Here is a 27,970-nt window from a genome sequence, read left to right on the forward strand (position 1 = left end):
CAAAACCACCACGACTGTTTTACCTTTAAATGAGACGGTTCTTGGAAATCTGCTTCGCTGCACAAGCATTTTCCCCCACCTGCACTACATTGCCCTGTGACTGGTGTCAACAATTTCAGAAAGCTGATAGAACTGTGGCTTTTACTTTTAAAAAAAATACTATTGTTTGATGACATACCTCTATGCTCTTTGGAAGCCCAGAGCACTTACTTGAATTGTTATGGTTTTTCCTTTTATTCGTGATTATTTATTGGGGAAACAAAGTGCTTTCATTCATTAGGAAGCCGTTTTTAAAATTTAAATTTGAAGAAATGTTTATGGGTATTGATGCTTTGTTGTTTATAATAATAAATGTGAGAGAAACAGGATTCTTTCTGGGTTGGAAAGTTTGCACAACTATTAACCCCCTGCAAGGGAACATTGGGCAGGGAGGAGATATAGAATAAACTTTAGTTTTCCTTTTTAAAAGAACAACTTGCGTGAGCAGTCATTATTGAAAGGAAGGATGTCCCTTACAAATACTGAAGATGTATGGTTCTGTTACTGTTTGTATGGTTATGCATTAAGATAGTTTGTACATATGTTCATGATAAATCTATGTATATATTGAAGAAAGAAATGTAACGTACTGCATTCTGTGAATCGATGTAACGTCTTCTGGGAAGGTTCCACCTTCTGTATCATGTGTGTTACATCAGTGGAGTTTGCTGCCTTCTTAGTAGTTTGGTTTTTGTTCGACTTTATCCTCAGCTGAACACAGTGGCGTAGCGTGGGTTGTCAGCACCCGGGGCAAAGCAAGTAATTTGCGCCCCCCCCCGCTGCACTGTCCCTCCCCCAGATAGTCCCTCGCTCTCTCTCCGCACCGCACCACACCACACCGCACGCCTGGCACACCCCCCCCTCCACAGTGGGCGGCGACCCGGCGGCTCGGATCGGATTCGCACAGCCAGCACTGCAGTGAGAGAGAGTGAGTGAGCCAGGTAGGGGCAGAGAGCTGCGAGTGCGAGCGCCCCCCCCCCAGATGTTGCGCCCGGTGCAGCCGGCCCCCCCTGCACCCCCCATGCTACGCCACTGGCTGAACACCAAAATGCGTAGCTAACCCAGGGACAGGGAACATTCCCCACGGAGCAATCATCTGTGGGTTGAGCACAAGCCAGTGATGGTCAGGGCCAGAGGCAACAGCGAACATAGCAACAAATCTTAATTCTACCTTCACACCATACACAAGAACATAAGAGGAGCCTACTGGAACAATCCAATGGCTCATCTAGTCCAGCATTCTGCAGTCACAGTGGCCACCCAGATACCTGTGAGAAACCAGCAAGTGGGACCCGGGCACAAGAACATTCTCCCCTCCTGTGGCTTCCAACAGCTGGCATTCAAAAGTAATATTGCCTCACTGTGGAGGTGGAGAATAGCCATCGTAGAATCATACAATTGTAGAGATGGAAAGAACACCAAGGGACATCTAGTCCAATCATAATCTTTTTTTCCCCTCTGGGGCACATCTCAAGGCCAAGTCTCTGTGATTTATTCTAGCCTAAGTATTTTTGTGGGGAACATTTGTTTAAAGGTGGATGAGGGCCGATATCAATCTAAACAACTTGTAATGTTGCTCTCCGCTGCACATGTTCCAGCTTGTCAATATCCTTCTGAAATTGTGGTGCCCCACAGTACTCCAGGTGTGGTCTGACCAAGGCAGAATAGAGTGGTACTATTGCCTCCCTTGAATAAAACCTAGAATAGTGTTAGGGGGTTTTTTGCTGCTGCATCACACTGTTGACTCATGTTCAGCTTGTGGTCCACTAAGACCTCTCCGTCCTTTTCACATGTACTGCTAGTAAGCCAGGTGTCCCCCATCTTATATAGGTGCCACTGGTTCTTGCTGCCTAAGTGCAGAACCTTGCATTAGTCCCTGTTGAAATTCATTTTGTTAGCTTGTGTCCAGATCTCCAATCTGTTAAGGTCATTTTAAATCCAGATTCTGTCTTCTGCGACATTAGCTACCCCTCCTAGTTTGGTGTCATCTGCAAATTTGATGAGCATCCCCTCAATTCCTTCATCCAAGACATTGAGCAACAATAGGCCTAGGACAGAACCCTGTGACACCCCAGTTGTCACTTTTTTCCAGGATGATGAGGAACCATCTTGAGACCAGGGCCCTGCGGAATCTGCGCAGGGCCTGTAAGACAGATTTGTTCCACCTGGCCTTTGGCTCAGAATCAGTTTGATTCCATCCCCCTTTTTCTTTTTTCTTTTTCCTTTCTCCTCCTATTATGAGATTGCTCCCTAATTGTTTTAATGTTGTATCTTAATTTTTTAAATTGTATTTTATTCAACTTGTTTTTATTATTGGTTGTTAGCTGCCCTGAGCCCGGTCTTGGCTGGGGACGGCGGGGTATAAAGAAAAATTTATTATTATTATTATTATTATTATTATTATTATTATTATTAATGAGCACTCTTTGGGTTCAGTCACTCAACCAGCTATGAAAAAACCTGAAAACCAAATGACCACTAGGCCCAGATGGTGTTTCTTCAAATTTCTACAAGAAGTTTAAAGATTTGATTCTTCCTTTTTTAATTATTTTATTTAAAAAATTGGAATGGTGAAGAAATACCAGGCACTTAGAAATCATCTCAAATAATTATGCTTACAAAACTAGAATGTTTATAATCTTTTTTATTTTTGTCTGTTATAATTGTTCTCTTTCTTTTATATATATTATAAAATGAAATAATAAAAAAACTTTACAAAAAGAGAGTAAAATTAAATAAACACTTTTAAATCTACAATATATTAGACATCCTACAACTGTGATTCTTGCACTGCAGGAGGGTGGACTAGATGATCCTCGTGGTCACTTCCAACTCTATGATTCTATGACTGGCAAGCATCAAGGCCCTATAGAAAAAGCTATGATTTGACTTAAATGTCTAATGCAAACAAACAGGAGCACAGGGAGGGTGAGGAAGAGTAAGGGTGGTTTCTTTGGAAAATCAGAGGACAGCAGTCACTGGATATTTCCAATGATAGCATGCACTGAATGAGTGGTTAGATTCGTGCTTCTCCCATTTATTTTACCAGCTATATCAGGGATGGTCATCTGGTCCACAATGCCTTTGAATCTGGCCTACTGCCTCCCATTCTCAAACCTGTCCCACCATGCAACAATAATTACGCTTAGATAAAAAGCTTCCATTTTCTATTTTGCTAATTGCTTTCTGTGAAGTTCCTGTATTTCCTAAACAGTGAAAATGAAGATGAACTTTTCATAATAAAACAAAAACTAAGCATTTTCCCCTTTTTGTTTTTGCATGGCAAGCATTTTCTTTGAGCATGGCTGTGTACACATTGCCATATACAGTGGTACCTCAGGTTAAGTAATTAATTCGTTGCGGAGGTCCGTACTTAACCTGAAACTGTTCTTAACCTGAAGCACCACTTTAGCTAATGGGGCCTCCCACTGCTGCCGCGTGATTTCTGTTCTCATCCTGAAGCAAAATTCTTAACCCAAGGTACTATTTCTGGGTTGGTGGAGTCTGTAACCTGAAGCATATGTAACCTGAATCGTATGTAACCTGAGGTACCACTGTACTCTGGCAATCCCACAGCTGGCATCTGAAGCCATTACACATGATATCAGCAAAAACTGCAAGGTTTTAGTGGGGGCAGTTACAACCCTGGTAGATGAAGGGAAGGCAGTGGATGTAGCCTACCTTGATTTCAGCAAGGCATTTGACAAGGTGCCCCATGATATTCTTGTAAAGAAGCTGGTAAAATGCGGTCTTGACTATGCTACCACTCAGTGGATTTGTAACTGGCTGACTGACCGAACCCAAAGGGTGCTCATCAATGGTTCCTCTTCATCCTGGAGAAGAGTGACTAGTGGGGTGTCACAGGGTTCTGTCTTGGGCCCGGTCTTATTCAACATCTTTATCAACGACTTGGATGATGGACTCAAGGGCATCCTGATCAAATTTGCAGATGACACTGAACTGGGAGGGGTGGCTAACACCCCAGAGGACAGGATCACACTTCAAAATGACCTTGACAGATTAGAGAACTGGGCCAAAACAAACAAGATGAATTTTAACAGGGAGAAATGCAAAGTATTGCACTTGGGCAAAAAAAATGAGAGGCACAAATACAAGATGGGTGACGCCTGGCTTGAGAGCAATACATGTGAAAAGGATCTAGGAGTCTTGGTTGACCACAAACTTGACATGAGCCAACAGTGTGACGCGGCAGCTAAAAAAGCCAATGCAATTCTGGGCTGCGTCAATAGGAGTATAGCATCTAGATCAAGGGAAGTAATAGTGCCACTGTATTCTGCTCTGGTCAGACCTCACCTGGAGTACTGTGTCCAGTTCTGGGCACCACAGTTCAAGAAGGACACTGACAAACTGGAACGTGTCCAAAGGAGGGCAACCAAAATGGTCAAAGGCCTGGAAACGATGCCTTATGAGGAACGGCTAAGGGAGCTGGGCATGTTTAGCCTGGAGAAGAGGAGGTTAAGGGGTGATATGATAGCCATGTTCAAATATATAAAAGGATGTCACATAGAGGAGGGAGAAAGGTTGTTTTCTGCTGCTCCAGACAAGCGGACACGGAGCAATGGATCCAAACTACAAGAAAGAAGATTCCACCTAAACATTAGGAAGAACTTCCTGACAGTAAGAGCTGTTTGACAGTGGAATTTGCTGCCAAGGAGTGTGGTGGAGTCTCCTTCTTTGGAGGTCTTTAAGCAGAGGCTTGACAACCATATGTCAGGAGTGCTCTGATGGTGTTTCCTGCTTGGCAGGGGGTTGGACTCGATGGCCCTTGTGGTCTCTTCCAACTCTATGATTCTATGATTCTATGAATAAGATCTATGATTTGATTATTGATGTAAACCCCCGAAATGTATTTTCCATAGTTTAGTTTTTAACTTCTATCTTCAGTACATTTTATTTTATTGCTATGGCTAGCATCTGATGCAAATAAAGATTCTTCTGCTACATATTATCAGCCACAGTCCATATCTATCATGTAGTTTCTTGATTTATGCTGCTGTTTGATGTGTCCCTCATCCCAGCTTCCATCCAGTTTCAGGATGTAAGCCATGGTTAAGCTGAGGTGTGTACGTTTGAGACAGACATTGTACATGAACAGATGACAGCTTTATAAATGGGATTTGGAGGGATTGCAGGCTCAGGAAAACCAAACGGATAATGCTCCTCAGGTGAAGACATCCCTGCCCCCTCTCTAGTGTGTACTGCCATGTGCAAACGCAACTTGAAATGCAGTAGGTAGAAGGAATGAGCTCGCTGTAGTTTAAGCTGCTAATGACCCCCAGCTTTAAGTCTGAACTTTACAATGACCTGGAGAACCAAAAGTTCTAAAGGTTTCTTTTCCTTTTGTTATTGCATGACAAAAAAAAATCAGGACAGTCCACTCTTGTTCGCGAGAAAGTTAAAATCTTGCTATATAAGGACATGTTGGAAGGAGATGCTAGCAAAAAGGAAAGAACAAGAAACTCTTGAACTTCCTCTCCAGGTCATGTGAAAGTGCAACTCTTGCAAGGAAAACGAAAGATGAATTATGGTAACTATCCATGGCTCGTATTGGGTTATTTCGGAAATAACTGCAGCCCTATCTCCCTAAATCCAGAAGCAGGTGAGCTAATTTCCTAGCCAAAGTGGAGTTTCATGCACACACATGCACACAAACACAATGGACAGTCTGTGATAATCCTGCCAGATCCCTGGCAGTTTCATGTGGTCTGTCCTGAGTGACCTGGGTCCATAAAATCTTTAAACAGGATGCACCATCCATGGGCAAAAAACAGGGGTGTGTGGTGGAGTCCCTCAGTAAGGTAAAGGTAAAGGTACCCCTGACCATTAGGTCCAGTCGTGGCCGACTCTGGGGTTGCGGCGCTCATCTCGCTTTATTGGCCGAGGGAGCCGGCGTACAGCTTCCGGGTCATGTAGCCAGCATGACTAAGCCACTTCTGGCAAACTAGAGCAGCGCATGGAAATGCCATTTACCTTCCCGCCGGAGTGGTACCTATTTATCTACTTGCACTTTGACATGCTTTCGAACTGCTAGGTTGGCAGGAGCAGGGACTGAGCAACAGGAGCGCAGCCCGTTGCGGGGATTCGAACCGCCGACCTTCTGATCGGCAAGTCCTAGGCTCTGTGGTTGAACCCACAGCACCACCCGCGTCCCGGAGTCCCTCACTAGAGGACCCTTAATGCAAGAAGGTCTTCTGCAAGGGAGTGACCTTTCCTCTCAACCAGCAGTTTCCAATGGTGCAGGTATACAATACAGTCAGAGATTAGGAGCCACTCTTGCAAGTCTGCAAATCTATCAGCATTTGACAACTATATCTGCTCAGGGGAATTCCCATAAATTTATTTATACTCCTAAATATTCCATTAGTTGTCTCATCTGAAATACAAAGTGGCAGAGACTGATACAGCATTTTATATGGAACAAAAACCACATACGGCGGCAGCCGAAACTGTATTTAAAAAAACAGGCAGTGGATTATGGCAGCACCTAGCAGAAAGAGTTGTTGTTAGGCAACACAATTGTTTTAAAATGGTTTAAAGAAGATCCAGTACTGGAGGCAGAATAATTAATCATAACGAAGGGAGGGAAAGAGAAGACGGCGAAGAGGAGGCGAGAGGGGATTGGCTGAGAGAAGAGGACGGCTCGCGCATGCGCTACGTGCTGCTGCTTTTTTTAACTCTAAACATAAAGCGAAGCCCCGCTGCGGCACGTGATCCATCGGTGTCACGTGAGCAGCTCCAAGGTGGAGACGCTTCTTCCTGATCGAAAGGTTGAGTTTGGATGTCTTTTGGGGAGGGGGGTATGCCGTACCTAAGGCAGGAGGAGCAGTATTAATAATAGCAGCAGCTGCACATATATATATAGAGAGAGAGAGTAGCTGCAGTTTTGTGTGCATTGACTTCAGGATAAAGCTCCCTTGGAGCTAGTGGCGCTTACTTCCGAGTAGGCATCCGTTGGGTCAGGCTGTGAGAGAAAAAAGGGAGGGGAGGATGGGGAGTTGTTGCGGCTGGTTCTGCAAGGGGGTCTCACCTTTGCCTGAGCTGGGTTGGGAACGCATCCTGTTTAAAGACTTCTGCATTTTATGGGGCTGGACTAGATGACCCTTGGGTTCCTTTCCAACTGCACAGTTCTCTGATCCTATGAAGTGGGGTGTATGTATGTGTGTGTTGACGTTTCCTATCTGCATTTAGCACCTGAAGTACACACTGAGCAGCCACACAGGTAGCCTGGCCACAGTCTTTCTCGCTCTGTCACAAGAGACTAGGGCCCTGCGGGACCTGACATCTTTCCGCAAGGCCTGCAAGACAAGAGTTGTTCCACCAGGCCTTTGGTCAGGGCGCAGCCTGACCCCCTCCTCTGGCAATCTGCACAAAATTTTGCTTAACGGTTGCCATTAATTTGATTTTAATTAATTTTTATAATGAAATGTTTTTAGAATGTTGGGTTATTTGATTGTTTGATTATTTGATTGTTGTTAGCCGCCCTGAGCCCGGCTTCAGCTGGGGAGGGCGGGATATAAATAAAATTTATTATTATTATTATTATTATTTCATCAGTTGCTTTATTGTGCCCAAGGCAACCCAGAGCAATTTAAAACTATTTAAGTGAGACATGTGGTATCTCACCGCTGGGGGGAGATGCATTTCCATTTATATTACAGTAGGCTTTTATAAGCAAACAGTTTAATAGATACAAATTAGCAAATGCTACACAAATCTTGTTTGTGATGGTGTGTTAAAAGTAACAACCCTGGGGTCACCCGTGTGAGAGGATTGGGTAATGGTATACGATCAGGCTGCTGGCATTGTGAGTGTGTTGGAAGTTTCTGGGCGAACTTCCAGGAGCCACATTTCCACGGTGGGCAGAGTGAAAGTGAGAGGCAGAGTTCAGAAAGTGAAATCAGAGTTTGAGGACACCTTCCAGCTGGACAAAAGGAAGATGCGAAGCTGTGGTGTGAGAGGCTTGGAGGGGCACATTTGCCTCCCAGGTCTGAGGTTTCTCACCTCTGGCTCCAGCAGTGATTAGACAGCTGTCCCTGAGAAGATGACAAAGAGGGGATGATGGAGGGAGCCACCCATCTTATGTTCTCTCTTCTGTCAGTACATAGATGGAACTGGTCTCTGGACATGGAGGATTCGTGGAGCAGTTCCCTCATTTTTTGTATAGCCCCCCCCTCAACCTCCCACATCAACAGCACTGTCTGTACACCCTTTTCTTAATTACTGCTCCGTAATAGGATATAATCAATTGGGGTTATCCTGGTAGGTTTATCTCCGTCACAAGTTCTCAAAATTGAAGTTGCTTTTGTTTCTTTAGGTAATGCAAAAATGACTACCCGGAGGTACAAAACTGTTGTTCAGGGAGAAGCCTCAGAGACTGATTCAGAGGAAGAGGTTTATCTGTCCTCCGTTCCCCAGGCTTCATGTCCCAACCTTTCCGGCGTAAAAATTGCTGGGGAGGCCTCTGAAACAGATGAGGAGGAAGATGCAAGCCCCTGTAGGCCGAAAGCAGAGCCTAAATTGATCGGCACGGACTTGCCTCCACTGATTGTTTTCAGGAATGAGGATCTGGGGTCCCCCACAGCGGTTGAAGAGAAGCCTGCCCTTCGTATCAGACATCGCGGCCGCTACAGCACTTTGCTACAGCAGAAGCTGATCGAGAGTAATGCCCGCTTGTACTACGATGTCAGCAGCACCGTCAAGCAAGTGTACCAGACTGCTATCAAGGAGATTGGGGCCATAACTGGACAGCTCAGTAACTCCCAAAACGGCATCATCAGCGCATCACACAACATCCGGCTTGTCCTGGAGGACTTGCGTGCTGTTGCAGAAAAGATAGACATCATCACCAGCTGCAACCTGCTGCCTGATATCCAGATAGAGCTACCTCCAGTAAACACCTAGCTGGTTCTAGAACAATAGCTAGCCAATTAACTGCTTTTTGCAGGCAGTTAAAGGTGTTGAGAGAGAGAGACTGCTGCGACCCTGGCCATAAGGTGCAATAAGAAACTGGAATAGAAGCTTTTGACTCAAAACTTTTGATGCCTAGTGTTTCAGTCACACTTGTATATCCTGTAATAATCTTGCCTAAATAGTCCAGCACGGTAGAGTCAAAGAAAATTAAACTGCTCTTGATATATCTTTTGTTGCGCTTCAAGGTATATTGAATTTTTAAAGCTAATGCTTACCATATTTATACTCACACGTGCATCTTAAAAGCTTCCATTTCATGTAAAGAAAAAACCTAGTCTGCCTGTCCACACAGACCTCTGTTCATCTGTGACATGTGAATAGTCTGAGAAAGAGTGGGAAAGCCTGCCCACCTACAGACATATTTAATGTAGGTGATTAAGCAAGTGACTAGTACAGGGTGAGTCCTTTAAAAGAGGCCCCGCGGATACAGAGTACACATGTTCCACGGGGCATCTTTTAAAAGACTTTGCCCTGTACAAGCTTGTGATCCATCATGATGGTGGTGGAACAGGACTGGTTTGAAATTAGTTGTGTCTTTATAAAACACAATCCTCTGAATACAGAAGGCTGAGTATTTGTGGAATCCAGTGAGAGAGTTGTGTTACACCTTGCGTGAATTGTGTGAGCTTGTTTCGTTACTTCATACTTTCTTTTGCAGGTGGTTATGGAGTCTGCTCAGACAAAAATAGCACAACCATATAGAATATCATTGAATGCTGCAGTTTCAAGTATCATTCCATCTTTATCTTCATTGGCATTTATTTTTCATCAAGAAGGCATATGAGCATAATTTACATAACTGCAAAGTATGATTAAGGGTACAAGGGAAGAAGTAAATGATTATCTGAATTTGAGACAAAACAATTCTATCTGCTGTCCAGTTAGTAAAATCTCCATTCAGCATCTTTATTCAACACCTGTATATTTGCATCAGTACCGGAAAAAGGGTTTTAACAGATTTCGCAAGCATGGCTTCCCTACCCACAGGTATCCCACAAGGTTACCACATTTTTTCCTGCAAGTGATCCTTTCAGACTATAATTCCCAGGGTTCCTTGCAGGGAAGCCATAATAGTAAACATTAGCCTTGCAGGTCAGGTATGCCTGATGTGGTTTGAAGCAGCGCTGATCCACAGGGGGGGGAGGCACTACAGAAACGTATTTGCTTTTCTTTTTCAAGATAGCTTCTTTATAATGTTGTGTAAGAAGAACAGAGACTCGTCAGTACTGCACACAGGAGAGGGTCACATCCCCAGCTATTTCCAGGTGGTCCACCTGTCCCGAAGGGATTCGATGGGTATAATTGAATATCGCAATTCCATTCACAGTCACCTGATAGTTATTCTTTAGGTTGGCGATCTCCATCTAGTGGTAGAAAGTAAGAAATGTTTTATTCTGAGTTTTCAAACCATACTAATCCACGCACAACAAGAGGCATGGAGCAGGTTTTATCCATTATATCAATTTTATTAGGGTTGCCATACTGTTGTTGAGGGGTTTTGGTTTTTTGCAGTCACTTCTGACATGGGTTGGTATACATCTGGATTTTCACAGACATCGCTGTGATTTCTGCCCGGACACTGTTTCTGACTGCCGAATCCCGGCTACGTCTGGGAAATTATGGGCGTTTGGCAACCCTAATTTTATACCAGTTTAATGATTTCCTAAAATGAAGCAGTTTGTTCAGAGTGCCAAGAATAAAGCACTTCTTTATAAAAGTATAGCGCTCTGGTTCCAAGGAAATCCAGCCCCCTCCTGGACTAATTAGGCTAATCTGGGGAGGGGGCAATCTCTCCCTTCTTAGCTGCTTAAAAGGCATTGTTTGAGACAGAAGGCTGGAATTGATGGTCTGACGTGCAAAGGCAAGTATAGGCCAGTAAAATGGCTGTAGGAATATAAACACTGCTTTCGTTGATCAGGCCAAAGGTACACATGGTCCTTCTTCCTGTGTTTTCACCTGCACATGAAGAGCAGGAGGAAGTGGCCAGTTGCTCTCTGCTAAAAGGGCAGGGAGCAAGGAGAGTGTTGGAAGGGTCTTTCCAAGATCAGCTGTTGAAACTAATAGCTGCCACAGAATGTCAGAAGCTTCTGTGTAAGCGTTTCAACCTAAGTTGGTATTGTTGATGAGGTGTGCCTTCTGACAAAGATCTGAAATTTAAACCAGTGCAAATGCTCATTCCCCAAAGGTATTTCTTACATGGAAGGCCTGGCCAGAGGAGAAAGGCATGGCAGGCAAGTGCCTCTCCTCAGAGCCCCAGCTGCCGTGGATGAAGGTGTTCCGGACTATTGCTCCCTCCTTCAGTCGGGGGTTGATGTGCAGGGCGATGTTGCCGCTCATTGTGTTTTTCAGGTTCACATGGAATCTGGGAGGAAAAGGGCGACAAGGCATATTTCCTGGGGTCTCCAAAATGATACAACATGACTTTTAACCCAGCATAGATCTTAGAGAACCAAGTCTTCCTGATCCTTTGCCAATTTAATGTAGCTATTGAGTGGAAGCAATACAGAAGTTTCCCCACTTATGTACGACTGCATATATGCGCATTGCTGGGATATAGATAAATCAATTTAAAGGGCAAAAACAGCCTAAGAAGAGCAGAAAAACTGCACAAATTACATGAAAATAGCAGGAAAATGGCTAGTGATCCAGAAGCCTTTGCACAGACCTTTGAAGGCTGTAGAGAGTTGGGAGTTTGAGAAAGGAGGTTTGGAGGGAGCAATTGTGATGGAGTTTGGCAGATTCTTGGCAGAGTTTGGTTTTTAGATGGTGTTCCCCACTATATACAATTTCACGCATACCTGGAAATGTAACCCCTGCCTACAAGAACGTATAAAACGGGTGGGTGAGGTGGATGGAATAAATAACTTCTTCACAGCTTTGCAAATAAATCTACTAAAGTTACATGCCGACTGAAATTTTTTACTAGCCTGGCTGCTCCCAGTATAAATATCTAATGCTATCATCTTTTGTACACTTAACTTGGAGTGGGCTGCATTGAACTCACTGGGATTTAGTTCTCAGTAAATATGCATAGGTTCTGTTAGTTGCATGTGGTCTGAAAGAAAAACTTATTTTGATCATTTTTGTTCTTACCATAGTCTTGAGGACTCTCCATTATTTGCCACAAGTGACTGGGTAAGTGACTATTTACAACCTGCTGTTTCTTTGAGAAATACACAAAACAAATGGGTATTTGAGAGTACCGGTACTTACCTGATAGACATTCTTCTTGAGCCTGCCTTTCTCTGCTTCTTGCTCTGCAGCCATCTTAAATAATTCACTCTTTCATCTGCTTGGCCTAAACTTCTTGATCTGGCTTTTCACTCATGGCTCATCCAGACTACCTTTTATGCCACATTTCTTAGCACTGGTCTGGGATTTAAAGCTTTGTGTCCAAGCAGGTTTTTGTTTTTGTTTTTGTCCCGGTGGTTTCCCTAGGGAAACCTGCGTTTTACTGCTGATTACGGCAATCAGGTTTTCTGCAGATTTTTATTTGCTCTGATTCAGCAGTAAAATGCGGATTTTCCCAGGGGAAGCACTGAGATGAAAAAAACAACAACAACCAATATCACTCTGACACACAGCTTTAAATCCCAGATCTGTGCCTAAAAAGCGCAATGTAACAGAAAGTCTGGATAAGCCCATGATCTTTTTAGACCTGAGTCTGCCCTGGATCAGATTTGTATTACCACACTGGTACCATCCCTTTCCTCCAATATACCAATATACAGTGGAACCTCGGGTTACATACCGTCCTCCTTACAAATGCTTCGGGTAACAAGCTCCGCTAACACGGAAGTAGATACCCTTCATTGCAAACTTTGCCCCGGGATGCAAGCGGAAGTCGCGCGCCCACAGTGTGGCGGCAGCGGGAGGCCCCATTAACGTGTCTCATGTTAAGAACGGTTTCGGCTTAAGAACAGACCTCCAGAACGAATTAAGTTCGTAACCAGAGGTACCACTGTACTCAGGGCGGCATCTTTGAAGATTACTTTGCCTTACCCTCACAGTAACCCTGGCTCAACCTCATCCAGTGAGCTTCATGGCTGAATGAGGATTTATCTCTCCAGCCGAACCACAGTGCTCACCACACTGGCTCTCGTTATTATCCTCATTTACAGAAAAGCAAACCTGCACCTAGGAAGCACAGGTTGACCTAGAAGCTCAGCTTCTGCTGCATGTGTTATGAAATCAGCCACCCTTCATGACACTTGCATGTCGTTCCCAAACAACGTCACTGCCAATCGAGAAAGAAAATTACTCTGAAAGAAATAAATATTTTGGAAAAACCGCACACAGCAAAGGTAAATGTAATAAGAAGGCAGCAAAATAAGATTCAAATGTGATAGGGAAGCGAATTAGATTGGTTGTATCTCTGGAACCTGCAGACATAATTTGACAGATACCGTATATACTCGAGTATAAGCCGACGCAAATATAAGCCGAGGCACCTAATTTTACCACAAAAAACTGGGGAAACTTACTGACTTGCATATAAGCCGGTTCACCACACCACAAACCTCCTGGTGGGCCGGAGTGCGCGCACATGCGCACACGGCAGAGGGGGCTTCTCTCTCCCCCCCAGCCCCTCCCACCCCCCTGCCTACCTAGGTGCTGCTGAGATGCAAAGGCTGCTGGCGGCAGCAGCGGAGTAAGAACAAGCAGCCCAAAAGGGCTGCTTTCGGGCTGCTCATTCCTCTGCCGCTGCCAACAGCGGCAGAGGAGGAGGAAGGAGGAGCAGCCCGAAAAGGACCCTCACTCAAGTATAATCCAAGGGGGGCTTTTCAGCATAAAAAATGTGCTGAAAAAGTCGGCTTATACACAAGTATATATGGTACTTTCTGATTGGCTTCAACTTCATTTGATAATTGAATGTAGGAAGTTGGTGCATAATATTGCCCCCCTCTGCTAACGCACCTGTTTGCGTGAAAAGGCACATTCCCCACAATTGTAATCTTGCGGAACTGAGTGAAATTCCCCGGGATGGCAATGTGGAATGGGACAGCCTGGAAAAAATAACAACAGGGATTCAGTCCTTCATCAAAAGAAGCAAGAAGACAAAGCAGAACTAAGACTCCCAGAAGCTGAAGCCACCCAGGAAGCTGAAGAATGTTCCTGCATTCAGAAGTCAGCACAGGTGGATCTTGATCTATTGTCAGAGGCTGAAATTGGGTAGGGTGGTTGCAACCAAAGGACACAATTTACAAGTCAGCTGTAATCGCTCTTCCTTAGCCCTAAAATGCAAGTACACATTGAACTGCTAGAACCTTCCCACACTGTATCTCTACCCTCCAGCCCCTATTGAAGTAGGGAGAAGCAAGGTACAGTTTAGTGCCTCTGATTATGAGGCGCCTCTAAACACCAAAAAATGGACTAGTTTCTTAGTTTTTAGTTGCATCCTTGCCTTTGTGCCAATATATATGCAAATATCAAACTTCATTATTTCTATTTTCCATGTCTTTTCTGATAGAATATATACTATAATAATAATAATAATTTATTATTTGTACCCCGCCCATCTGGCTGGGTTTCCCCAGCCACTCTGGGCGGCTTCCAACAAAGATGAAAAATACACTAAAATGTCACATATTAAAAACTTCCCTGAACAGGGCTGCCTTCAGATGTCTTCTGAATGTCAGGTAGTTGTTTATCGGTTTGACATCTGATGGGAGGGCGTTCCACAGGGCAGGCGCCACTACCGAGAAGGCCCTCTACCTGGTTCCCTGTAACTTGGCCTCTCGCAGTGAGGGAACCGCTAGAAGGCCCTCGGTGCTGGACCTCAGTATCCGGGCTGAACGATGGGGGTGGAGACGCTCCTTCAGGTATACTGGGCCGAGGCCATTTAGGGCTTTAAAGGTCAGCACCAACACTTTGAATTGTGCTCGGAAACGTACTGGGAGCCAATGTAGGTCTTTCAAGACTGGTGTTATATGGTCTCGGCGGCCGCTCCCAGTCACCAGTCTAGCTGCCGCATTCTGGATTATACATCTTCTTGGTAGTGCTATGGGATCTCTTTAACCTGTCATAGCTTATGTCTTAAGGGGAGATGCTGCTGGCAGGCAGAGCAAATCTCTTGATTATATTTGCAGCTTGGTTGCCTCTTGAACTTGCTTACTTAGCCTTTTCTTTCATTGTGCCCTGCCCAGACCCTCTTTTGACTCCTGTCTGCTTTGCTGCCTCTTAACACTCAGCTTTCCCTAATCTAACTAGGCAACCTATGTCTAGACTTGGCCTGATGCCTGTACAAAATCAGACCAATCAGTCTTGACTAAATGTCCTGTCTCCCAAGAGTGGACAGATTCAGGAGCTTCAGGGGGGGAAAGCCACAAGAACACTTCATATAGCCAAAAGGAGATGCATCTGTTGTGTGGGTGTGTTGTAAATTATATTTGGGGCCTACATTCTGCCAGTTTACCAAATTTAATCTATGTCAAAAATGAGCAGAAATTTCTAAATTTATCTATGATGGAGAACCAAGAGGCATAGAAAACAGAACACCAATATACTCACAGGATTGGACAAAGTTATTCCACTGTTACCCTGAGAAAAGATGAAGAAACAGAGAAAAAGTGAATAATAATACTGTATTGGAGAACCGAAAAGCATCAAAATTCAGTCTAGACCGAACCCCCGCAGTCCTGTCTTATCTAAACTAGGTAGACTATAAAATTGCCCCAGATTTTAACCCACACACCTGGGCCGTCTTCTTCTTCCTTGTCTGCTAAGAATGAAAAGAAAAGCAATCAATTAATTTACATAGAACTATTCTTTGTATTAATTTTTTTTCTTTCAGGGAACACTTGTTGAACACAGTGAATAGGTGGAGCAATCAAATGTCTCCAGAGTTGTCCACTAACTAGAGAGAATGTTTAACTGACTAGTCTTGTTTAGGGGTATTATCATTTTCCTAATCATACTGAAATACTGCCCCTTAGTGAGGCCAAACTTAGATTCACAAAATGTTTAGGGGTATGTGTACCGCTGTGTCCCCCCAGAAAAAAAGCCCCGAGTCTTGCTTTTTGATTAGTCAGTTTAAGTAAATCCCCCCCCCTTAATATAATTTTAAATGTTTTCTTTGCAAGGGCCCTGCATGAAATATCAGAATCTACAGGTAAAGGTACCCCTGCCCGTACAGGCCAGTCATGTCCAACTCTAGGGTTGTGCGCCCATCTCACTTAAGAGGCCGGGTGCCAGCGCTGTCCAGAGACACTTCCGGGTCACGTGGCCAGCGCAGCACACGGAAACGCCGTTTACCTTCCCGCTATAAAGCGGTACCTATTTATCTACTTGCACTTAAGGGTGCTTTCGAACTGCTAGGTGGGCAGGAGCTGGGACCGAAAGACGGGAGCTCACCCCGCCGCGGGGTTTCGAACCACCGACCATGCGATCGGCAAGTCCTAGGCACTGAGATTTTACCCACAGCGCCACCCGCGTCCCCATCAGAATCTATACTAAGAAAGAAAGGAAAAATCATCACTCTGGAATCTATGAATACTCCAGCTTCTTCTCATGTAACATCTCACCCTAATTCTTAACCCAATTCTTCTCCTAATCCTCACTTCCTCTCTGCAATCCTGACTTGCCCGTGGGTGGATCTATACGTAGCTCAGTGGGAGGGAACAAAACTCTTCCACAGTCTCATTCTTTTGCAGGTAGGATTGAAAATGCATACCAGAAAATTTAGGTTTGCACAATCAAAGTGGATTAAAGCACGTGGATTAAACGGCGTTTCCATGCGCTGTTCTGGTTCACCAGAAGCGGCTTAGTCATGCTGGCCACATGACCCGGAAGCTGTACGCCAGCTCCCTCGGCCAATAAAGCGAGATGAGCACCGCAACCCCAGAGTCGTCCGCAACTGGACCTAACGGTCAGGGGTCCCTTTACCTTTACCATGTGCTTGGTTTGTTTTTCTGTTCTTTTTCTAATATTTCCCTACAACTGTTTTTCATGTTGTATATACATTGATTTTAAAAAATGGAAGAAGAAGAAGAAAGTCCCACAGATTTCAACAGGACTTATTCCCAGCCAGGTAACTGAGTATAGGATCGCAACCTTCTGCCTGGAAAGCATGTATCTTTCTCATGGAGCTATGCCCTGCTTCCACTGAGCTGTGGGCTCAGTGCCAATCCATTTGCCAACAGGATTCTGCTGTTGTGCAGCAACCGCAACAAGTCCCCATTTGTGAGTGGATCAGGGTGCCAGGTTGTGCCTTAGGCCTCCCATCCTTTAACCCAGTAGTTTATAGGATCTGTGAAGTTTCCACGAAGCTACTCACAGAAAAAGATGGCTGCATAAAGTTCGGCTGAGCAAACATACCACCAACCTGAAAAGAAAGAGATATATCATTAAGAGAGCATTAACTTTCCAGTGATAGAAAGATATTTAGTGTTTTGACTCTGTTAGCTCTGGGATGCAGTTTCAGCATTATTATTATTATTATTATTATTATTGCAGGCAGAGGTCACTTTAGTGCTGCTAATGCAGCCATTTGACTTCAACCCCAGATGCACACTCTATTGAGGACTGAGGGGGGATATGATAACACTAGTCAAATATCTGGAAAGCTGTCACAAAGAAGAGGGGAAAGACTCATTTGCTCCTGGGAATACTAGATCTTAAGTTACAGAAGGGTAGACTTCAGTTGAACGTTAGGATAAATTTTTTAATGGTCAGAGTGGTTTCACAAAGTGGTCTGCCTGTTCACTGTGCATTTGGACACCTCTTAAGATATCGTAGCAAAATTTTGCATGATGGTTCCTGAGATCAAGACACAGGTTTTTGTCTGTTTGGATATACTGTAGCTAGATGTCATTTTGAGCCCTTCAAGACTGATTTCCGAGCAACGCAGGGTATGAGACCACTGGTTACGTATATGGGGTCATGGGGCTCGCGCTTACTGGAGGTCTGCAAGTTGACGTTAGACAGCCTTGTTCTAGGAATGCCTTAGTGCTGAACAGTGGGGAAGGTTGGCCCAGATGATCTGCACAACAGGTGTGGGGAACCTTTGGTCCTCCAGATGTTGCTGAACCATAACTTCCATAATTTCTGGCCACATTTGCTTGGGAGTTGTAGTTCAGCAATATCAGGGGGGCAGAGGTTCCCCCCTCCTAGTCTACCAGGCTCCTCTAACAGTGATTCTGTGATTGGCTTCCAAGAATTAGGGAGGCAAAGGTTCAATGTGAACGCAAACAGGATTCTCAGCTATTTTCCCCCAGTGCACCATGTGCTCAACAGTCATGTGGCTGGGTCTTCAGTGGGTGACCTTGAATAAATCACTTATTTCTCCGTTTCAACCCGGAAAATGGGAAAACTAGTGGCCCTCCTTGCAAGGAGTTATGAAGGTGAATGTAGTACAGTGGTACCTCTAGTTACAAACGCCTCAGGTTAAAAACTCCACTAACCTGGAAGATTTACCTCGAGTTGAGAACTTTGCCCCAGGATGAGAACGGAAATCATGTGCCGGCGGTGCAGCGGCAGCAAGAGGCCCCATTAGCGAAAGCCCGCCTCTAGCTAAGAACAGTTTCAGGTTAAGAACAGACCTCCAGAACGAATTAAGTTTGTAACTAGAGGTACCACTGTAAAGCACTTTATACATTGAAACTGCTACATAAATAACCAGTACTAATCAATCCCCACCAGCCCGCCCCCCCCCCCTTACTGGATTTGCAAAGCAAAGAGATGCAAACAAACTAAGGGCTTCTACTTACTGTGGTGGCTGTCACAACATTGTAAGCGGGAGGGGTGTATGGGGGTGGAGGCTGAAACACAATAAAAATACATTTGGAAATAAGAACTATTTTTTAAAACAACAACAACAACTTGCCCTTCTGGCAATGTCTCATTTCCCAATTTGATCCAAAAGCTATCAACTGCCACCTTAAAGTGATACATCCATTAGTAAATATATGAATGAGTAAATAACATTATTGGCTTCCAAAGCAAAAAATAAATAAATCCTTTTTTATTTGTTTGCTTCCGAAGCAAGTTTGCATTTCTTATGCCCTCTTAAGATTAAGTATGAGCACACAAAGCCACTTTGTACTAAGTCAGATCACTTATGCAGCTTGGCCCATTCTGCTTACTCCAACTGGCAGCATCTTGGGTAACGGGGCCATGAGACTTCTGGTAGAATCCTCAGGCATGCCTCTCACAGTTCTCTTACCTGATATTTGAAAATTTGAAACTTAGCATTATTGGTGGCGGTACCTTATTTATGGAATGCCTTCTCTGAGAGGTCTGCCTGCTGTCTACTTTCTTGTACACATATCAGGCAAAGGCTAATCAAGAAGAATCTTAACCCTGCTGATTACCTTGTGATATAAAGCAAAATCTTCTGTTTCACGTATTTGTGTCTCAGTGTGGGTACTGTGAAATCAATTTCAAGAACTGGCAAAGACGCACAGCAAGTACATTTCAAAAAATAACTTACAGAACAATCCTAATGGGACACAACGTGTGTGTGTGGAATTCTGTCAAATTCTGCCAAAGTCCCAAAAGCTTATGCCAGGCAATGCAGTTGAAGGTTTATTTGGGGTCACAAGGAGGCTTGGGAACCTGTACACCCACAGCCTCCTCTGACAGAGGCTTGGCATGCCCCAACACAGTTCATTGTTGCTCTTGCCACCGCTGCTGCAGCAATGGCAGAGCACAGCACCGATGGCACTTAAGTTTTCTGCCACCACGTGGAAGAAGAGTCTATCTGCAAACCACCCTCTCTGGCATAGAGGGAGGTCTGCAGCATCCCTCCCCAGGATTGCTCCCCAAGAAGGGTTCATACAAATTCACTGCATCTTGTTTCTAGTGTTCAAGCTCGCATGAGAACTGCAACCACAAATGTTTTGTCTCTTCCGACTCCATATCTCACCAGTTGCCAGCACCTCATTTTAAAATTAGACTGACGCATTTCTAAGTGTTCGCCTTTGTTTTGCAAATGGCTGCTACCCACATTACAAGGTACATGATCCACCACGGTAAGCTGAAATTGGAGGAGGTGTAAGAGGTGAAACTAGAACTCACATTAGTGCCTGCAAAGCTGATGCAGTTCAAAGAGACATCTCCATTGATCTGCAGTGTCTGGACCTCATGGAAAGGAAGGCGGTGTCTATACTCCAGGAAGTGGTTGCCATTGACGGATACCTAGAATAATGGAAGGAGGAGGTGAGGTAGTTCTTGGGAAACAAGAGGCAGAATTTGTGCTCCTAATCCGGGGGTGGAACTTGGAGGGACAACCTAGTTAAGGTGTTGGAGTCAGTGAGTTGAACTAGACTATAATCAGAGTGGACTCATTGAAATTGATGGAACTAAACTGACTATCATGCCCATTAATTTCAGTTGTCTACTCTGTGTAGAACTACAATTGGATATAAGTAACCCTTAGCATTTAAATTTATTGTTATGAGTTTGGAGGAGGTTGAGGAACTGGTTAGGCGAGTCCCTTTGAGACGAGGCAAGATTTTGTGACATTTTGCCAAATCTCGCCGGAACCCACCAATGCTGCTGCCACTTCATGGGCAACCCAGGTAAAGGAGGAGGAAGAGGTATAGCATGGCAGCGCAGCACATTCCCATTTCACCTCGAGTGACACAACGTGACACACCGCCCCTGCCCTCCCCACTATGACGAGATGGATGATATTTCCATTCAAATCATAGCAAAATGGCAGGTGCAAACGTTATGCAAATCTGTGTCTCCTCTTTTGGTGGTGCACACATGCCCCCCCCTCCTCTTATGGTTTCAAGATTTAATAAATAGAAACATTTAGAAAATTCACTGTCAAGTTTATTTCTTAACGGTTGTTTGAATAAAATTATTATAAGTATAAATACATCCCCAAACACGATTATACAGACTACAGCAATCTGCATAATGCCTTGGATTGATTGATGTCCTATGTTGGTTTGGGTTCTCTCTTGGCCTAGCTGCTTAAAGCTGAATGACAGCCCATAGGGAGACAGTTTGGTGCATTGTACTGGATGTCCCATATGATCTGTCTGTATACCTTCTTCTTGGAATAGAATTCCACCCTTGTTCTACTTCACCCACTAGGTGGTAGCAGCTATCAAACAAAGGGGACTTGTGAGGAAACCCATTCAGCAGAACTCACATGTGAAGCATTTCTTCTGTATTTTCAGAAGCCTGGCCCTCCTGAAATGGAAGGCTGTGCCCACACTTGTACAAGCGCCACACCCCTCAGCATGAAAGTATGCACAGAACCCCCTAAACACTTCACTTCTCAGCTACACGCTTGCTGTGGTTAGGGATGGGCAAATAAATCCATTCAAGTTTCTGCAGGTTTCTAATTCTTCCAGTCCTAAGTTCATTTCTCCACAATTTGCATATCGGTCTGCTCATTTCTGTTTTAAGTCCTCATGAGAATTCATTGCAACATCAGGCCAGCTTGCACAGCTCTTATACAGCCTTTATATATTTCTTCTTCACTATCTGCCAAATTGTTCTTGTCAGCCGAGCTGCAGCTCTAACGGGAATGCGGCGGGAGGGGAAGGAATGGGGAAGCATATCTCTTATAGAATCATAGAACTGTAGAGCTGGAAGGGACCCCCTGCAACCCCCTGCAAAGCAAGAATTGCAACACGAGGCTCCCCATCCAATATGAAACCATACCCGACCCTGCTTAGCTTTGCAAATGTGCTAGCAGCTCTATAGCTGCACCGCTATGGGGCCAATCTTCTGCCGGCCTAAACATAAAGCCAAGTCGGAGTTCATGCTGGAGATAAATCTTGCACTTGCAAATTATCAAGTCCTCCCCCTGCGAGACACGAAGGGGTTGCATGGTAGACAGCAAGCCAGAGCAGCTTCTCCAGCCTCCTCACCTGATAGCAGTGGCTCTTGACGTTGATGATCATCTCAAAATAAATATTTGGCTGGAAAGGCATATTGTAGGCCCGCTCCTCAGCTCCCCAGCGGCCGCGTTGCTGAGTATTGCACACGACGACTCGGCCTTCGTCGAAACGGGGGTTGAAGTGGAAGGCGATGTTGCCGTTGCCGCACACTAGATTGACCGAGAATCTGAAATGTGAGGGGATGGTTGGGCTGAAGCTCAGCGGGAAGAGATGGGCAGGTGGGCTGGTTGACCATGACCACACCTGCAGGGAAAGAACTGAAGAGATGAAATGGAGGGGAGAGTAGGGGAAAGGGGTGATTCGGAAAGAGCAGGAGCCATGAAGGTGCATAAAAGATTGTGTTGTTAATGAGCTTTAGGCTGCGTACACACCATCCCTTTAAAGCACAGTCCTCTCCCCCAAGAACATTGGGAACTGTAGTTTACCCCTCAAGGACCTAGAATTCCCAGCACCCATAACAAACTAGTTCCCAGGAGGTTCTTTGAGGGCGCTTAAAACATGGTGGACCAAAAAAAATAACATTTGAAGAGACTGGCAAAAAAGTTGTATTCCTCAACTAACATCGTTGTCCATATTTCATAATCAAAATCCTGGTGTTCCTTACATTTTTAATGGTGGCGGCTCGACAGCTGATAAGTACTAGTAAAACTACTCTAGGATTAACATTATCCAGGAGACTTCCTACAGTTTCAAACGTGGCTCAAAGTCCTCTTTGGTACCAGGAACTAGTTTCCTGTTTCTTTAGATTAAAGTCATAAAACTTTGTTTAAAAAAACCAAACAAAAACCCAACAACAATTTCATTATACAGTGGTGCCCCGCCAGACGAATGCCTCGGAAGATGAAAAACTCGCAAGACGAAAGAGTTTTCCATTTTCTGAGTTGCTTCGCAAGACGGATTTCCCTATGGGCTTGCTTCACAAGACGAAACGTCTTGCGCCTTTTTTTAAAAAACCGCCAATGCATTCCTATGGGAAACCGTCAATACACATTGGTGCTTCGCAAGACGAAAAAACTCATAGAACGAAAAAACTCGCAGAACGAATTAATTTCGTCTTGCGGGGCACCACTGTATAATGCTGCAAAACAAGCCTCTCAACAGCACCCTCACATCAGTATCTCCCTCACACAAGAAAGGCGTTTTTGAATGATTCTTCTTTAAAAAAAACAAAAAACTTTACCAGTTGCTTGAAAGCCAGTTGTGTGAGGTAAATTACCACAAAACACATGAAGACCATTCTATGGTTGCTTATGGCAGCATCCCCACTCCTATTTACCACCAGTAATGGGCAAAGGTGTAGGTGGGGGAGCTGCCATATTGGCAGCCATGGAACGTTCTTCAGGCGGTTTTCTGGTAATTTACCTCACGTGTCTATATAAGAACAGCACCCCATTACTAGGGGCTGGTTTTCAAGCAACTGGTAAATTGTTGCTTCTTTTAAAAATGAAATCCTTTACTATCAAAGGGATATACGGTAATTTCTCCACAGAAATTAGCGTCAAATACCATGAGCTATGCTATATACAGAACCAGCACCAAACAAGGTGGCCTATGGGTATTTTGAAGTGTTCACTGGAATGAGCCCCAAATCCTTAAATCTTCCAGCAGGTAGGATGCCCTTCTTAACAGAAGACAGTCCTCTGTTTGAAGGGATTTCTGGTCTGAACCCTGTTTAAAGGCCTTTTCAGTGATGGCTCCCCATTTGTGGAATGCTCTCCTCAGGGAGGCTCACCTGGTGCCATCATTACTTACCTTTAGGCACCAGGCAAAAAAACCATTTCTTATCACCAGACCTGTGGCTTTGAATTACCCATGGCCTAAAACATTAGGTTAGAAGAATGCTTTACTCATGCCTTTTTAAAATACTGATGAGTTTTAGCTTTTTCTGTTTTGCTTTATGCTGATTTTAATGTATGTGTTATCTATTTATTTTTGTAAACTGTCTGTGTTATGTGTGTGTGCACGTTACTAATAAGTTTAATTAATTAATCAATGATAAAAAACAGCCAGTAAGGAGACCTTGCAGGGGCCCATCAGCAATGAGCACCTGGGAACAGGTAGGCACACAGCTCACCTGCTCACAGTCTTCACCACTATAACGAGAGCAGATGTATTGAACTTTTTAAAATAAAATTATGGTACACAGATTTCTCTAACTTAGTTATACTCAGAGGAGACCCACTTAAAATAGTGAACCTACATTAGCCTTGTCCATTAGCTTTAATGAGTCTAACTCTGAGTATTAGGTACAACCCAAGATTTCTGCACATTTTGGGCAAATCTGTGCCCTGGGGTGACATCTAAGTGACCACCCTAGTTAAGGAGAGGGGTAGATTAAAAACTGCACCACACTTTCAGGGGGAGAAAAATGTGGGTCCCTTGTGGGGAAAACTACATGGTTTTGCCTGCACATTAGTACCTGGAACCAACCCGGTTTGTGGCTAAATACTGGTAAATTGTAATATTTCTACAGATATTCTTAAAATCAAGAATACTGGTAACAGGGTAGGGCTTGATGTAAAACCCTCCAAGTTCGGGGGTAGACCACATCAGTATGGGCGGTGAAGTCCACTGCAGAAGTGGTGAAGAGCTAAAAATAACGATAGTAAAGGCTGGATGGAGTTGTGGCTTTAATCGTTCTGGAAACTATTCCAAAAGGAAAACATTGCCCATGTTGTTGTTTCTCCTGGTTCCTTGTTCACACAAATATATTTTGTCCCCTGAGGCACAATGCAAATGACACCTCCTCTAATGTCAACATGAAAGTTACCTAGGGCTGGGCATGTTATTATGGCGCCTGAGGCAGGAAATCTCACATCTCCCCGGGAGTGAAAATCTCAATAAATATAAAAGTAAATAAGAGGTGATTTAATGCCTTGTCTTGACGACACCCAAAATTTCAGCCGCCTGAAGCAACCAACTTACTCTGCCCAATGCTAGGGCTGTTCCTGACAGAGCAATAGTCACGTTAAATGCAAAATGTGAGGCACTCTTTGGAATTTGGGAAAGCAGGGGAAAGTCAGTGAAGAGAAAGGAGACGGAAAGACTGTAGAAATAGAGAATCCAATGTGAGGAAAAGGTATTGATGAGGCGGGATAATTCTCAAAAGGGCACAAAGAGCTAAGCGGAAGCAGGACAAACCTTTTCACAGAAACCCGGACTTGCCCTTGGATTACAATCATCTTCCCCTCAGTCAGACCCCCAAAAATGGGGCCAGTAAAGGGAACGCTCTGTGGGGCAGAAAAAAGAAAAGAAAAAGGTGGTGACCTGCTGGGTCCCTATTCCCCAAACTCAAGTATAATCTCCCCAGGCGTTATACATATCTCTGAATATCATTGGTGTGATAAACAATGGAAATGGTCTTAAAAGTCCTGTTTTCAAAATACACATTTTTAGCTTAAGGCCCCAAACTTGGTGGTGGGGACACTCTGGGCAAAGATTTGACTCAAATTTGGTAGTGTGCAAGGAGTGAGGGACCTCAGGGGCAACTTAGATTGCAGCAAAGAGTCACAACCACTTTAAATTTTGCCTTGCTTTTTTCTTACCATGCCTTTCGGTTGAGGTAACATAGCTAAGGTTATTCAGCATTTATCCCGATACGCTTCCACAGAGCTAACACGAAGCTTAGGCGATGTCTGGTTTTTACTGAGCATTTGTTCCAATTTGTTTATACTACAATGACCACCCATCCCAATTTGCTTGCGGGAAGCTTACATGTCTTCTCGCTGCTTCTTCGTTCATCACATACTTTTCAGTGCATTTCCAAAACACTTTCCAAACCACAAAAAGGGCTCTTCTTTGTTAAGCAGATTTATTGCACTAGGGTAACGGAGCCCTTCAGTCCACTTTAACTGTGCAAACCTAAAGTTCAGGTACGCACTTGAATCTCTCCCACAAAACAGTGTCAGTCTGGAGGAATCCAGAGAAATTGAGGGGCTGAGCTTTCCCATTACTTATCTCCCTGCCAAGAAAAGCCTTATCCGCTTCTGGTCTGCATTTTCTCTGGGGTTTTTCTGTAACTCAATTATCCTTACAGCAGCTCAGTCCTAGCTGTAAGGATGCACATAGAAAGCTTGCTGCAAGGAGACAGGGAAGGGCTAGTCAGATGTCCCGGCTAGTTCATCCTTAGGAGAGACACAACCTCTTAGAAAATGTCTATGCAGTCTTCCTGACCACCACCTTATCAAGCTTTCCCATCTTACACACACTCTCCACACTCACCGGGTTTAAAATAGGCTGCAATGCCATCTTGGAGCTTCCTGGGTCTCAGCACCTGGTCTTTCTCTTTCTATGCCCTTCTGAAGGAAAAGGAAAAGCTTGCCAAAGCAGAATTAAGTTTCGTTTCCTCAGAAAAGTAGGCGGGGTACAAAACTGGCTGCTGTTTGTTCTTTTATCAAATGGGAATAAAGCTATTATCAGGGACCCAAGAGATAGCAATGAACCTGCTCCAACAATACCAGTTACCGCATATTTTTCTGGCACGATGCATTTTTTTACAACATGAAGGTGCAGCAAGGGGAGGAGAGAAGGGTTATCTGTTGAATTTTTCCCTCTTCTGCAGCCATTAAAGCACTCCGCACTGAAATACAGAAGCAGGCAAAGGTTTACTATCTGTTAGCTCATATGAGAAAGTTCTGTTTGGGGATTGGGTGTGTGTAGAATTCTGTTTAGTTTGTATCTGAAGGTGAACTTCGTACTTTTTGAGTCAATACATGATCTGAAACACAGAAATTTGGACTTCTCTGAATTTTGCAATGCAGTTCTCCAACCAAGTAATGTGCTAAAAAATGCAGGTCCTGATGTAAAGGTGCACATAAAACGCTCATCATAGGGACAATAACATACGAAATGCATTCTATTAGGGGAAACTGGTTTGTAAAAATATGTATATTTTGCATAGGAAAAAAGGTGTGTATTTGGACTAAGCACTAAGATGTGGACGGATATTCATGAGGACTTTTTTTTTTTTAAGTCACAAACTGATGTGGAAATGTCTGCCTGGAAATGTGAGAAACTGAGAGAAATCAAAATTGACAGATTTGCCCATCCAAACGCCTGTGTGAGACAAATCGGGTCCTCCCTTAAAGAGGGCACATATTGCGGTGAGACCTGGACAACCAATACCCTGTGTTGTGGGTGGGTACAATTGGTAAGCCACAACACCCGATTGGTAGGTCCCTCGAAGCTGGGTACAATGTGGCCAATGGGACGCAGTCTAAAAAGTTTGGGAGACCTATTTATGCCCATGCACGTGACCCAGAGCTTCCTCTTTCATTCGGAACATCCGCCCACCTCTCCTCTACTTTTGGGGCTTGTTGTGCTTGACCTTGCTGTGCCGTCGTGTGTCATCTGTCGTTGGGACAGGGGGACAGCAGGAATTTTCCCCACTTGGCTGATTGACTGTTGCCATTTAGGTTTCGCCTGCCGCATAGCAAATCGTCACAACTTGTTAGGTTGCGGATAGGCTCTGGTTCAGGTGATAGGGATGGGAGAACGCTCTCGCCATCCCTATGTAAAGAGTATTCAGTTAAAGGAATCCAGGGACTTGATGGTTTGGTCAACCCCTGAGAGGGGGTTGTGCCCGTACCTGAGTCCCGGGGGACATTTGGGTGGCGGAGTTAGCCTGTGCCCAGCTTTCGGCTTATCCAGGTATTCACCCTTGGCTGACCTATGCTGGAATCCTGGGTCAGCACCACCTGCATGGCAGGGAGCTAGTCGAACCAGAGCCTATGCCACCAGTCACTTTCTGTAATCAATAAAGTTGTGGCCTAAATTCTGCCAAAAACCAAACCAAAATTTTGAGTCAAGTGTGAATTTATTTAGGGGGGCGGTTTCTGGGTCTGAACACCCAAAAGTTACCACATGCTCACAGCTGATTATAACAGCATGGTAAAATCTGCCTCTTCTAATGGATGACTGTTTTCAGCTCAAGGTGTGCAGACAGCAATTTGTCAGGCAAACATTAAGAATCTGTAAAGTCCTGTTCTTCGGCCTACAAATCCCTAGATCTTTATTTATATAAAATAATCCTTATCTTGCTTCACCTCCCTAAGGAGATCAGAGTTGTATACACTCAATCC

The 27,970-nt window shown here is 44.3% G+C and overlaps 2 protein-coding genes across 5 annotated transcripts; one reads left to right on the top strand and one right to left on the bottom strand.

Moving 5' to 3' along the window:
* The first annotated feature begins 6,725 nt into the window (after window positions 1–6,725).
* On the top strand, window positions 6,726–9,201 carry BLOC1S3 (biogenesis of lysosomal organelles complex 1 subunit 3). Its single transcript, XM_083456250.1, has 2 exons — window positions 6,726–6,827; window positions 8,375–9,201. Exon 2 carries the CDS (start codon window positions 8,386–8,388, stop codon window positions 8,959–8,961), a length of 576 nt encoding a protein of 191 aa, XP_083312376.1. The 5' UTR covers window positions 6,726–6,827; window positions 8,375–8,385; the 3' UTR covers window positions 8,962–9,201.
* Window positions 9,202–9,764: 563 nt separating this feature from the next.
* Window positions 9,765–26,468, bottom strand: LOC310684550 (galectin-4-like). Of its 4 annotated transcripts, XM_083455869.1 has the most exons (11): window positions 26,112–26,465; window positions 25,032–25,120; window positions 21,861–22,056; window positions 20,047–20,166; window positions 18,738–18,788; window positions 17,306–17,353; window positions 15,725–15,748; window positions 15,541–15,570; window positions 13,948–14,036; window positions 11,227–11,392; window positions 9,765–10,394 (listed from the first exon to the last, which is right to left on the bottom strand). In XM_083455869.1, the coding sequence occupies exons 1-11, from the start codon at window positions 26,136–26,138 to the stop codon at window positions 10,251–10,253; spliced, it is 984 nt and encodes a 327-aa protein (XP_083311995.1). In that variant the 5' UTR covers window positions 26,139–26,465; the 3' UTR covers window positions 9,765–10,250. The 4 variants fall into 4 exon arrangements, with proteins under 4 accessions (XP_083311995.1, XP_083311997.1, XP_083311994.1 ...); XM_083455871.1 differs by lacking the exon at window positions 15,725–15,748 and having other exon boundaries at window positions 26,112–26,468; XM_083455868.1 differs by lacking the exons at window positions 25,032–25,120; window positions 26,112–26,465 and adding an exon at window positions 24,310–24,455.
* Window positions 26,469–27,970: the final 1,502 nt, after the last annotated feature.

Source organism: Podarcis tiliguerta, assembly GCF_965153285.1.
Source record: "Podarcis tiliguerta genome assembly, chromosome: 8".
Lineage (NCBI taxonomy): Eukaryota > Metazoa > Chordata > Lepidosauria > Squamata > Lacertidae > Podarcis > Podarcis tiliguerta.

What these genes read in the sequence shown, in the direction of transcription:
- LOC310684550 (XM_083455868.1), bottom strand. Translation starts at nt 24,440, where the DNA reads ATGTGGTCTACCCCCGAACTTGGAGGGTTTTACATCAAGCCCTACCCT. An exon ending in ACAAACCGGGTTGGTTCCAG is followed by an intron (nt 22,057 to 24,309) that starts GTACTAATGTGC and finishes CTCACATTTCAG; the next exon opens with ATTCTCGGTCAATCTAGTGT. An exon ending in GTGCCTTTTCACGCAAACAG is followed by an intron (nt 11,393 to 13,947) that starts GTGCGTTAGCAG and finishes TTTTCCTCCCAG; the next exon opens with ATTCCATGTGAACCTGAAAA.
- BLOC1S3 (XM_083456250.1), top strand. Translation starts at nt 8,386, where the DNA reads ATGACTACCCGGAGGTACAAAACTGTTGTTCAGGGAGAAGCCTCAGAG.